General features: G+C 38.5%; 1 protein-coding gene across 1 annotated transcript in view; it reads right to left on the bottom strand.

The window, feature by feature from the left end:
• The window catches only part of LOC149005688 (GTP-binding protein ERG-like), a 37529-nt gene extending 24117 nt beyond the window's left edge, over positions 1-13412 (bottom strand). Inside the window, exons 1-2 of the mRNA XM_089169491.1 lie at positions 12637-13412; positions 8036-8125 (exon numbers count right to left, since the gene is read on the bottom strand). Of these exons, the coding sequence (XP_089025617.1) occupies positions 8036-8125; positions 12637-13125 (579 nt within the window). The 5' untranslated portion in view covers positions 13126-13412. The remainder of the gene's footprint in view (positions 1-8035; positions 8126-12636) is intronic.
• Positions 13413-13756: the final 344 nt, after the last annotated feature.

The following is a 13756-nucleotide window of genomic DNA, read 5'->3' as shown; positions in this document are numbered from 1 at the left end:
GAACTCTGACAGTATTTAGTTTTGCAACAGGGGCAAAGGTCTCCTGATAATCAATCCCATAGGTCTGGGTAAACCCCTTTGCAACTAATCTAGCTTTCAACTTGTTGACTGATCCATCCATATTTTGTTTAACCACAAATACCCATTTGCAGCCCACTGGTTTTTTTCCTGGAGGAAGTGTAATCAGCTCCCAAGTGTCATTTTTCTTCATTGCCTGCATTTCCTCTACCATAGCTTTTCCTTCCATCTATTATCAGCATAGGCTTCATGCCAACTTTTAAGAACAGATACAGATGACAGAGAGGATATAAAAGCACGGTAGGAGTCAGACAAAGAGTTATAAGAAACATATTTAGCTACGGGATGTTGAGTACAAGATCTACCCTATTCTAACAGCAATAGGAAGATTGGAAGAAGATACCTTAGTAGAATCTGATTCTGGAGCAGGAGACTAAAGTGGTAACGTATCACCTTTCTCCACCTGCTTTAGCTGGTTGTATTTCTTCCTCTGATAAGTCTGCACCTCCTTATTCTGGTCAATCTGGTTTTGAAAGACCCCAACAGTGTGTCTCACAGGAGTGGTCTCCCCCTCGCTAGGTTCTTCACATGGTTCAAAAATCTAAGGGGGAGGATTAAAGTCCTCAGGTATACTGGCCGAAGTCTCCCCTTGGTCAGGAAACTCTTCTGGGACTCTTAAGTTGTGTTGGTGTGTGATAGGAAGATCTAGAGTCGGAAAGAACACCTCTCCTCTAGGACTCTCCCCCTGGAGAGGTGTATAGTAAGGGAAAAACTCATGAAAAAGTAAATCCAGGGATACAATGGTTTTCCTGGAGGGAGGATGATAACATTTGTACCCTTTCTAAGTAGCAAAATACCCCAAAAATATGCAGCGTAGGTCGCGGGGAGCCAGCTTACTCTGGTGGGTTGTGATTCTAGCATAACACACGCATCCAAAAACCTTTGGGGGAATAATAAAAGAAGAGGCTCCCTGAAGAATCTCATTAGGACATTTAAAACCAAGTATTCTACTGGGCATCTTATTCATAAGGTAAGAAGCAGTGAGTATAGCATCACTCCAATATTGGTCAGGTACATTCATAGCAATCATAATGGAACGGGCTATCTCTAAGAGATGCCGATTCTTCCTTTCGGCAACCCCATTTTGGGCAGCCGTATCAACGCAACTGGTTTGATGTATTATGCCAGAGTCGAGAAGATATCTATGAAATTCACCATCAATATACTCTGTGCCATTGTCTCTGTGAAGGATCTTCACAGTGGCATTGAACTGAGTTTTAATCATATTATGAAAATCACGAAAACATCGGAAAACCTCATTTTTTTTGTTTTAAAAGATAAATCCATGTAGAACGAGAGTGACAATCAATAAAAGTAACAAAGTACCTATGGCCAGTAATAGACACACGTCGGCAGGGACCCCACTCATCAGTATGAATTAGCATAAAAGGAATAAGTTTTCTATTATGAAGAGAAGGTAAATAAGTAAAACGAGTCTGCTTCGCAAAAATGCAGGCTTCACAAAAAAAATTATCCTCATTACAAGAAGAAACCAAATCAGGAAATATTTTCTTAAAAGTTCCTAGAGGGGGATGACCTAGCCTACAGTGCCACTGATGAAGGTCTGATATTACCGAATGGACCGAATTAGAAGATGTAGTCAAAGCAGACGTAGATTCTCCAATCGGCTCGAGCAAATAAAGTCCATTGTCTAGTTTACCACGTCCAATCTCCTTCCTCGTGACCAAATCCTGGAAGATATAGTAAGATGGGAAAAATGTCACTTTACAATTCAAGTCATGTGTAAGACTACTGATAGAGAGCAAGTTAGTAGAGAAAGAGGGAACATGTAAAACTTTAGACAAAGAAAGTGATGGAGAATAGGAGCCATCAGCAATTCGAACTTTATCTTTTCCAGAAGTTGGAGAATATTGTAAGAAAGATGTGGAGAAACCTGTCATATGATCTGTGGCTCCTGTATCAATGATCCAAGGAGTAGAAACTGAAGAAGGTTGAAATCCTGTAAAAGTTTTACCTGAAGTAGCAAGGTAGGAGTTGGTATGGGTAGTAGAGGAAGCAGTGTTCGAAACTGTTCCGGCAGTAAAAGACTGCATAATACGTCGCAAAGTAGCGAACTCTTCTTGTGAAAAACCAATGTCTGCAGAGGGTGTGGTGGAAACTATCTCAGAAATATTAGCCTTTGGTTTTCCCTTTCTTTGTGCTCGTTTTTGCTCAAAATCAGCAGGCTTCCCATGCAGTTTCCAACAATTTTCCTTGGTATGATATGGTTTGTGACAGTGCTCACACTTGACAATCTCCTTAGTCGGATCAGATTTAGTGCGAACAGACTGTAAAGCTGATTTCTCCATAATAGGAGTATGGAGCATGGTTAATCGACGACTTTCTTCACACTAAACAAGAGCATAAGCCTGTTCTAGTGTAGGAAAGGGATAACGACTTAAGACTTGCACTCTGATCTAATCGTACTCCACGTTCAAACATGCCAAGAAGTCATATACTCGAATCTTATCAATATGCTTCTTATAAGTCGCCACATCATCTGGATTGGTGGGGTGATAATCCCCATAATGATCCAACTCTTGCCAAAGAGATCGCAACTCAGCATAATAGTGGGCCACAGTTAGTTCCTTTTGGGTAGTCTCATGAAGCTTCTTTCGTAGCTCATAAACCAGTGCATCATTCCCCAACTGTCCATATGTTTTAGTAGTAGCCTTCCAGATTTGGGCTGCAGTATCAAGTAATAAGTAACCCCGGGCAATATTTGGATGCATAGAATTCAAAAGGAATGACATAATAAGAGTCATTTGATATCCATTTATCCTGTAAAACACCTGCGGTAGTGGGTTTGATAGTGGTGCCCGTAATGTATCCAACTAGTCAACTTCCAACAATAGTCAGGTAAGCAGATCGAGACCAGATCAAGTAATTTGTGCCGTCAAATCTTACCGAAAAAGAATGAAGAGTGGGAAAATATTCGGATCCAGTGGGAGCAGTAGCAACATTGGTGGCTGCCATGTTGAAAGAATTGTCTGCAGTTCTTCAGTCTTCACCTCTTCAAAGTAACTGAAATGTCGCAGAATGCAACAGCCAAACCACTAGTAGGCGCAGGAAGCAGATGCAGTAGTAGCAGAGTCTTTGCGTCTGCTGTTTCGACTCCTCTTTCTCTGTCGATTGCACAGGAAGCAGCGGCAGTTCCTCAGGAGCGGCGGTAATCGGAATCAAAGCGCATTAGCAGCGAGCGATTGTAGCAGAATGTGGCAACAGAAGCAAAGCAACGGCGGTAATATGGAGCGAGATTCTTCTTCTCTTCTTCTTTATTTTTTTTCTTTTTCTGGTCTTCGAGGTTTGCAATAGAAAAGATAGTAACTGAAAAACGATGGTGACCCAACTGCGATGGTTTGCGATGGGTTTGAAAAAAAGAAGAGAGAAGAAGAAAAAATCCTAATCGAATTTAGGCTCTAATGCCATGTTGAAAGAAACGATTGTGGTGAATGGCTTATTGATCCATGATCTCAAGCCCTCTATTTATAATTAAGTGGAAAGTAGACTATTACAAGGAATAGAATTTTACATGAATGCAAACTCTAATTTAACTCCTATACAAACTCTTATTAGACTTCTAATAGAATCCAACAGTAAATCCTAATTGACGACTGTTCCCTAACCTCTTGGAAAGATGGTTGAATCCCATGATAGGAAAATCCTGTGATCTCTAGTTTCCACCCATGAACATGATGGAAGTTAAATGGATTATAGGATGTCCATAAGGTTGATCCATGGGACCATAGGAAGATATTGTTCTTTTCATTATCTCACTAACCATTGAAATTGACAAAGACAACATACCATATCCTTGCTAGGATTGGTTTTAATCTTTTGTCGGGCGAGGACTGATTCTGTCAAATCATGGGAGAACAATTATATCTCCAAATGCACGTGGAATTTAGATTTGAGACCTTTTAGGGGTTATGGATGACTTATAAACACAGTTCCCCACCAAACAGGAGACCAATCTGACATCATTTGACTGGGTAATAAAGTACCACAAATCAGACTAACAGACTACAATCATTTCCAAACCCAGCATTTGTAAAAATCGTACCTAAAGCTTCATAAGGTATTTTCATCTAAATTTTGAGGGTATGTTCAGTATTAAATCTATATCATATAACAACTCTTTCAAAAATATTAAAAATCATTAAGCATTGATTCTGAGGTAATCTTTCCACTATGTATAGAAATAGGAGGATTCTGGAGATCATAGTGTAGGAGATTTGATACCCAAATCTAGGAGTTGACGTGGACTCTAGTCTTCAGAGATGTTAGTTTTATAAGTCTATTTTAACTAAAATCAAATTTAAATTAAATTGAGTTCAAATTCTGCATATCCATATTTTATGGCTTAGGTGTGCAGAAACGGGTAGAATCTATTAACCGAAATTGTGGTAGAGATTTCTACCACAAAGTGTGGGGATTAGGTCCTCTCCCTTTAGGGTTTTATTCCTTAGCCTTAAGGGTGCCTTCTGTATAATTGGTGATGTTTTAATAGGTCCAAAGGCAAATGACTGTAAAGGCAGTATCAAATGCTTGACACCTAATCCACGTTGACAGTCACTAAAGATGAGGAAGATCCATTTTGTTTTCGAAATTTTCACCTATTTATATGCATCATGCATCATTATTAATATGTAATCATATGGCATTGGGTTATGGGGTTGTTTATTGATTATGTGATGAGGTGGATAGTGACTGTGATGTGATAATGTGATACACTATGATTTATGTGGGATTGGTATACTGATGATCTGCTTCATCTGTCACAAAGTGCATGTGGTATGGCCATGGGACACATGTATAAGTGTGACAGGTTATGATATCATTGTAAGCATTTATGTGCATATGGTTGAGTGAATGTACCCAAGTATTACAACCCCTACAAACAGGAGTGTAGGCGTTGGGTAATCCTATACAGATAAGACAATGAGATTCAAAACTACCTGGCCTGTAGTACAATGTTGAGTTCTACCAAAAACAAGTGAGTCTTTGTGATTTGTCAAGTAGGAGGGTGACACAACAGGATTATGTCAGGGGTTACCAGGTGTTTATGACTAGTGGCCATCTCCGGGTCTCTTACATGGGAGGAGGCTAAGATGGCTAGCATCTCTGGATGCTCTTATCGTAGGAGCTAAGATCGACCTAATCTATTATGAGTAGTACTATAACAGTTGAGACTTAGAGATGGTTTGCTAGGTTTTATTTTCTAACAAAATGAGCATGCATTATCATGGACTATGTCAGTTTTGATTTATTTGTGTGATTGCGTTGCATATGTATTCGCTTTAATGGCATCATATCATCTTAGAGGAGCTAGAGTTATATTGCACTTGCATTCCCCCTCACTTAGCCTTTGTTGGAAAGCTTACCCCTCTAGAAATATTTATTTTAGATACTGTGGTAGCCTGGTAGGTAATATTCCAACATTGGAAAAATATGCTTGGTTGGCACAGGAGACAGGAACAGATGACGCTTGTGTGCCTATGCAGATTGTGCTTTTTGACATTAGAGTTTTCTTCAAGATATCATTGTTTGGATTTATTTGAATTTATTTAATTGCTTCAGACGTAATAAGACATGCAGATAGTACTCCTAATGGTTTTGTGAGAACCTTAATCATTTAAATTCATAGAGCTTAATTCTCTTCCGCTATTAATATTAATAGATTCTTTTTATGCCTCTGATATTAAGATCTAAAGTGTGGATGAGAGACATGGCCCTCAAAACTGTGTGAACCTGAATCAAGTAGTGCTCGGATGTAGTATACTAGTCATGCCATGAACCTATGTGGTGCAGGTGGGGTGTCACAAATCATGTATAGTATGGCTTACAATGGCCATTTGAAAAACTATGCAACAAGTGATGGTGTGGCTACAGATATGCTACAGGACAAGTGCAAACTGTAGGTAAAGTACCAACAGATTGGATTGGATCAACCATACATTAGCCAAGTAATGGTGTGGCTAAAGATGTGCTAACAAGAAAGACTACACATGAGGTTTTTATTATTTCAAACTAGTTGATCTAACCAAGACAATAACGAGCTCAGTGATTATGGAGCCACAAATACATTGGATAAGATAGATGTAAAATAGAAGATAAGATGCACACTCCCAATTGGTTTAGCCCAAACCTGGATTGAAAACGAGGTGGAAGTTTGTTAGCACCGAGTTTTGAATGGAAATACCATAATATTGTTCAAATGAAACTGAAATTTTGCTGGGGATGGTAAAGATAGGTCAAGATGCATAGTGATGTACAAATGAGAAGCAAATTTGTCAGGCATTGCCTAGTTGATGCCTACAAAATTCGTTAGTGTCAAGATGCTTTGTTTGACCTGGGCACCTTGCTCACCTGATTAGGATCTTAAGATATCTCCTTCATCTCTCCATAGCCATAAATCCATAATCCCCCACAGTTCACTTTCATAGCTTTTACAATCTCTCTCCCCATGACCATCCAAATGTCTAGTAACTGAAATAGAAACCAATTACATAGAATCCTTCAGCAAACTTCCAAGCAAGACTCAACTTAAGAGACCCTTAATGGGCCAGCACTGATCCATTCAATGGGCCTAAAATAGAACATAACATTAACTGGCGTATAAATCTAGACCCGATAGACCTTTGAAAAACTGGACTCAATAAAAAGGCTGTACACAGTGCACAAGGTTCCTGCATTTAGCAGTGTCTAGGGAGGGTCAAATGTACAAAACCTTATCCCTGTTTCAAAACAGGCTATTTCCAAGACTTGAACCCATAACCAAGCGTTCAAATAAGTAAGCACTTGACCAACACGCCAAGCATGACCCTCACAAGCCTTTAATGCTGGTCTTCACTGCTGGTTGCCTAAAAATGTTGGTCCTTGTCCTCTTCAAAGTTCCATCTTCATCACTATCAAGATTTATATAGGATTTTACCAAAATTCCGTCAAGATCCCAACAGATGGGAAAAATGGAGCAAAATAGAAATTTTTGAATTTCCCTTTTGCTGCTTTGCATACTAATTAAGTCCTCCACCAGGAAATGTCAGTCCAACATGGGCCTTTTTCATCTATGGTTTAATATAAGAAGGTTATTTTTAGTGATACTTTGATACATCAAAACAAATTATACTAACAATTAGAGTAATAGATGAAACACATAAAGAATCAGAATGATATGTGCAAATGATTCTCCAACTTTGTGAATCCAACGGATGGGGTACTGAGTCCAAAAACCACACAAGTAGGGAGCACACTTAAACTAGGATCTGAACTAGAACTTTTTAAGAAGAAGTAAAAAGTGAAAAAGAAATTCATACATTAATGAAATTTGATGAAAACCAGATTTCTGAAAATGTAATAAAACAGAACACAGACTCTGTATAGTCAATAGTAAGTCACTTCACAATGTTCAGAAACAAGAATAATTGATAGTGAGCCAGAAGGGAGGACTGAAAAAGAGCTTTAACTCTCCAAATTCCAATTAAACCAGAATGTAGATTAACCTAGAGTTGTGTAGGCGTAGGCAGCTGAGCCTAACAAAGAAAATGAACTACTATAATTCTGGATGATATGATGAGTCAGTTGCAGGAATTCAGAAAATAGAGCAAGAAACTAAGAGGGAGGATGAAACAAGAATTAGTCAGTGAAGAGTGAAAGAAAACAACTGTTGACCAGCGAACATGCACGCTAAAACACAGTTTTTTTCCAACCACTCCATTTTGTGTCAATTCGGCAAGCTTAGGCAGAAAATTTTATTAAAACTCGAAGGCCAAACTTAGTCCTAGGCTTCCAAAAGTAGGTATTGTCTGTCCAGAGAGCTTTATGTAACTGCATCAGCAACAAAGTTTTCAACCATGCACATGCCTTAGTCACCAACAAAGGGCATATCAACAATATCTATTTTATTGCTTCTGTAAAAAGAAAAGCAAAGGGATGCGTGATCAAGATAAGGACATACAATCTGTGTGTTTCCTTTAGTCATCACTCCTAAGACTTCATGGATAGTTGTGTTTGTCTTCCGTGAAACACCAGCGACTTTTGTTCCAACCTAAATTCATGAAAACGAAAATGTTAGCATAAAAAGAAACCATCAAATGAACATTATGAACTCTTTCCAATAACAGAAAGTAATTAATTATCAATGATAACAGCAGTATTTAGATTTAAAGTTAGAAAATCATTTCCATATTTCTTCTCTTTCGTGAAGTTAGAGGTTTCACAATGACAGAAACACCTAAGAACAGAGATGAGAAGTTCATTAACAGAAATACAATTAATAGGAGCCCAGTGAGCCCAGTGAGCCCTTGATTTACAACACCGATGATTGACCGTGGACAATAGAAGAAGAATGAACCGAAAGTGTTGATTCACTGTAAGGAAAAAAATGCTGAAGCAAACATCTTTTCACATGACAGTGATAAACTGGAAATTCCATAGCAACTTAAAACCCACGAAAATAACATGTAATTATGATCTCCCATGTGGTTTCATAGATAAGCTTCCAACTCAACCCAGCAACCAAAAGATGACAGAAATCAAAACTCTTACGTGAACGAAATCTAGTCAATCTAAACAAAAAATAATGAGAACCATCAACATCTATTTCCACCCCCACCCTTAAAAATATGTAAGCACTCAAAAGCAAGAGATACAAGTGACAGAAAATAACATGTAATTATGATCTCCGATGTGGTTTCATAGATGAGCTTCCAACTCAGCCAGGAACCAAAAGATGACAGAAATCTATACTCTTACGTGAAAGAAATCTAGTCAATCTAAACAAAAATAATGAGAACCACCTACATCTATTTCCACCCCCACCCATAAAATATGTAAGCACTCAAAAGCAAGAGATACAAGTGCCAGTAAAATCACGGGGAAAAAAAAGCCTAGGTACATCAGCAAAAACTCGAGTCCTATCCATACAATTTAAGGTAGTTTCCTGTTATATCTGGAACTCTGTCGCTGGGTTAATTCCAAGTATCGGCATTTTATTGCCCAATACTCGGTCTTGCACCTTGCAAATACAGTATCAGTTGTGTGGTTACTTAAAGAGGTCCAAAAATGAACATTCTAAAAGAAATTAAGGGCAAATCCATCCAATACTGCTAACCAGACACTAACGATCTGACACAGAATTGGATTCTCCTATTGCCAATAACCATTCAGAAACCTTGTTTTAGAACCATGGTTGCAAATATTGGCACCATAATTTTAAAAGAAAAATAAGAAGGGGGAAGAAAGGCAACAAGCATAAGATTGTAGATAAAGTTGCATCTGGCAATTTTTTTATTTTGGAGTTGATGTGGAGCCCACGAACAAACAACAGAAATCATAAACCATTGAAACATGTCCGAGGCAGCTTATATTACTTGCTTTAGGGACCTCCAGCAGAAAATGACCAAAATCTTATAAAATAACAAGAAACTGAGGAAAGATACTCCAAAAAATGTCTGTTATTTTTTCAACTTCAACCCATGTTTCCCACAACCCAGTTCTTTAGACTTTTGCAGAATTGTCCAGTCTTAGCTTTTTCAGATTGCCCGGCTCCAGCTTTGGCTTCTGTAGCTGCTGTTCAGTTCTTACCACACCTGTCACATCTACAGTTTTCATTTTCCACCTTGTTGGTTCTTACAGCTTATTTTCAGCAGTCTTCATTAGTGCTTGCAAGGAAGCCTACTTGGGTAATCCTTTGTTCATTTTTAGTATATTGCAATTAGACTTTTGCAGATTGTCCAGTCTTAGCTGTTTTCAGATTGCCCAGCTCCAGCTTTGGCTTCTGTAGCTGCTGTTCAGTTCTTACCTCACCAGTCACCTCTACAGTTTTCATTTTCCACATTGTTGGTGCTTACAGCTTATTTTCTGCAGTCTTCATTAGTGCTTGCGAGGAAGCCCATTTGGGTAATCCTCTTGTTCGTTTTTAGTATAGTGTAATTTCTCTTGTTCTCAGAACAACAGTAATTTCATTATTTTGAATCTGCCACATACTTGGCATTGGAGCTAGGGATCAAATGTAGTAATTGATCATTGCATTCTTATTTTGGGCTATGTAAAACTAATTTTAGCTAAAGCCCACCTCATCTTACTCTCTGCTTTCAGTTGTAATCTAACCCTCCCAGCTGTACATTAAACCCCACTAAGTCAACTATTGGTTTCAAATTTAATCACTCTACATTGATTTTCAATAAAAGCCAGCTACTTTCTAATTTTAAGTGGCAGTAGTAGTTCTATTGAAGGCCAATGCCTCCATATGAAGCCACATGCTAGTCTTTTTGAAAAATTAAAATGCAAATGAAAAAAGTGTTTTCTGCAATTTGTTCAAATCTTCACCAACCCCAGAAGGGCGTAACGCTTTCTGAACCCAGTCAGAATGAACAGAAGTCCAGAGATCCAAGAGTTATGCTTGGTAGATTACCTTCTCTCATCATTCCTTGTTCCCCTTCCCCACGCTCAAAACTATTAAAAAAAATAATGACAGGAAACAGAGGGCCATAATATGGCCCATCAGTGAATGGAAAGTGGAAACAGATACATGCAGATACACCAAGAAAAGATCTAGAAAAGGGAGCACCATCAAATTTGGAATTTCACTATAGTTAACCCATGATAGCTAGAAAAGGGAGCACCATCAAATTTGGACTTTTTTTGCATTTTGGGATCGGACTCCTTGCCTTTGCATTGTCAAGGGTTTGAAGCAAAACAACGTTCCTGAGTTGTCACTTCGGATGAAATATATAAATCAAGATTGTTGTCCTTGCGCTTGTGCAGGTAAGAATTGAAGCATACAAGGTGTTCCTAATCTGTAGCTCGCAATTAAGTAGCACTGGTATGAGGAAATGCTAAGGTCAATTGGACTATTACTAGATGTAAGCGCACTTCCAAACCACAAAAACTCTGCTACGTTTTTTTTTTTTTTTATCGTTTGGCTATTGGAACGCACTTGTGACAACAAAAAAGGTATGTAGCTCCAGGATGGTCTAACCAATTGTCCTCACATGGTAATACATACAAAATTTTAGACCCACAAGATTGGGGTGCCCAAGTGAGTTAGTGTCTGCCTGTACTTATTAACATTTGTGGTGCTGCATGTTTACATGTGAGCTTTAAGTAATACAGCATAATCCATGAAACCACCAACAAGATAACAAGCCTACACTGTGTCTGCTATGCCAGTGTCGATTGATACAGTGCCATTAATGTTGGGAACACCAAGATTGTGTTGCAACATGCGTTGGGAATACTTTTGGAGATAGGAAGCCTCCTCACTGTGTCAACTTGGAAATACTATAAATCTTTAAAATAATATCCAATTTCCAACTGGAACCCATGCAAGACCTGATTCCCCCCCCCCACCCCAAAAAAATAAATAAATAAACCACACACAATAATTGAGCAAACTGAAAATTAGCTAGCTGTCAGGAGACTGAAGAGAAAACCAGAACCAAGGAACTGTGAGCTGGTGGGATTCTTCAGCCTATGGTAAACAAGAAACATATCGTCTGCTGGTGGCGGATGCACTTGTTTTGGTTCCCAGATTGTTTTTGGTGTCAAATCTTTTTGCACATTGTTTGTGTTCATAAAAACAGGTCAGGTGTTCATCAAGGAAGACAAGGATGAGCTGATCTGATCCCACTGTGGAGTTCTTTGTCTTAAGGGATCTATAGTCTCGGTCTTAGGTAGTCATAATGAGTCATTTTTTTATTTGTTTATTTAGTACTGTAGGCTGAAAGTAGGTCAGTACCATCCAGTTTAAATTTTTGAATGTTACGTCAGTGTACTAGATGAAATAGGAGTCTCTGTTAGGCAGTACTAACTTAGATCTTGTTTTCAGTAATAGAATTTAAGTTCAGGGTTGGATTTTTGTCCTTAAGAGTGATATTGTCAACCACTCTGCTCAATTTAAATAGGTTTACATGCATACAACCCCCAGCCCCAACACAGAGAGGGAGAGAGAGAGAGAGAGAGAGAGAGAGAGAGAGTTTATGAGGGTTTTCCTCTACACATTGTTAAATCATTACTCGACCCAATTTGGTATATACAAATGGGGATTCCAGGTGAATTTCCTATCCGTCCTGTTTCTTCAAATTTTTTATTTTTTTAATCTCAGCAACTGACCAGTTTATTACAGTATCTAAGCACCTGTGGCAGCCCTGTTCTATCAGGTTTTCTTACTGGTTTGCTTTGATAATTTCCTGAACACAGTTTAGTGTATCTCAGATTTGGCATTCAATTTTCTAAGTAATTGTGTTCTTAAAATCTGATTTCTTAAACTGAGTTTGAGCTGTTGACCTACTACTACAGAATTAGCAGCCCTGTTTCCCTAGTAGTAATAGGATTAGCGTAATAAATCTCAGTCTTCTAAGATCTTCTGCAACCAAAGTTTGTAAATTAAGTGATAATAATAAAGAAGTTTGCAAACAAAAGAAAAATACTACTTTCTAATTGACTGTTCCATTCTTTCAAATATCAAAAAAAAAATGTGAAATAATAACAAACAAACAAAGGGGAGAAGAAGAAAAAAAAGGAAGAAGAAGAAGAAGAACTGGGCAAGCAACACACCATCAAATTTGTGAGAGTTGATTTCCCAGCATTAGGAGCTCCAATAATTCCAACAGACAATGATTGCTGATCTTCTTCCTTCACAACCATGTCCTCTTCTTCTACATCATCGGGCTTCTCCAATGCTGCGTGAAGTAAAGCTTTTGCAAGCAAGGTAGCACGACGTTCCTCTTCGTCTTGGACCACTACTTGCGAAATTTGTTTTTTGGATTCAATCCCAAAGATTTTCTGATCAACTCTCATCCTATATGCCTCATTCCACGTAGGCTCTGTTGGAAGTTTATCATCAGAATCTAAACCAGTTGTGGGCATTTCATAGTCACTACTGTTAAAGGCAGGAATTTCATCACTGTCTTCACTGGTGTTGATAGGGTCATCATGTTGAGGCTCGGAACCGTAAAATCGAAAGAGATGGATAGAACTGAGATGATTTTTGTGGGTTAATCTAGAAAGGGTCGAAAGCCCCTTCGAAGCTCTCAAAGCTTTCATATTTCGGCTTCTGAAGGATAAAAAAATGAAGCCCAACAGATACCTCAACACACTACAAAGTTTTGAAGAGATAGACTGATTGAAGGCATTGGATGGAAATTCTTGTAGATTTCCTCTCTTGGGTCTTAACTCTTCCCTCTCTCGTCGGCTGTGGGAGTCCTCAGCAACTGTATGACTGAATCTTCACCCCGTCCTCTCCTCTTCTTCGGTGTTTGAAAAATCTGGAACGCCCTATTTTTCGCGGGTGCAATTATTCGACCTGGTTTGGAATAGTTTCTATTTATCTTTCTATTTATAATTCTATATTCTCCTGCGGTCTAAGCAGGATTTCTTTGTTCTGATTAAAAGGTTATTGCAATTATTTGCAAATAAAAATTAAATTGGGTGGAAATTCTCTGAAATAAATTATGAGATGTTTGAATCGAAATTGATTTTTTTTCCTTTCACTTTTGCCCTTGGTAGACAACTAATTTACGAGGAATTGACGACCTTTATCCTCTTGATCTTGTTGCAGCCAGGGTTGGTCCTCTGCCTAGAGGACTATACTCTCTACACACCTCTCTGTACATGTTTTTGATGAGACCCATCTCTAAGTATGTCAAGGTGGGGTGATGTGGGCTCCTTCTTAAGC

The sequence above is a fragment of the Hakea prostrata genome, chromosome 9 (genome assembly GCF_041222555.1).
Source record: "Hakea prostrata isolate BN-2017 chromosome 9, UWA_Hpros_2, whole genome shotgun sequence".
Taxonomy (NCBI): Eukaryota; Viridiplantae; Streptophyta; class Magnoliopsida; order Proteales; family Proteaceae; genus Hakea; species Hakea prostrata.
Note: the sequence above shows the minus strand (reverse complement) of the source record. Positions and strands in the feature narration are given on the sequence as shown.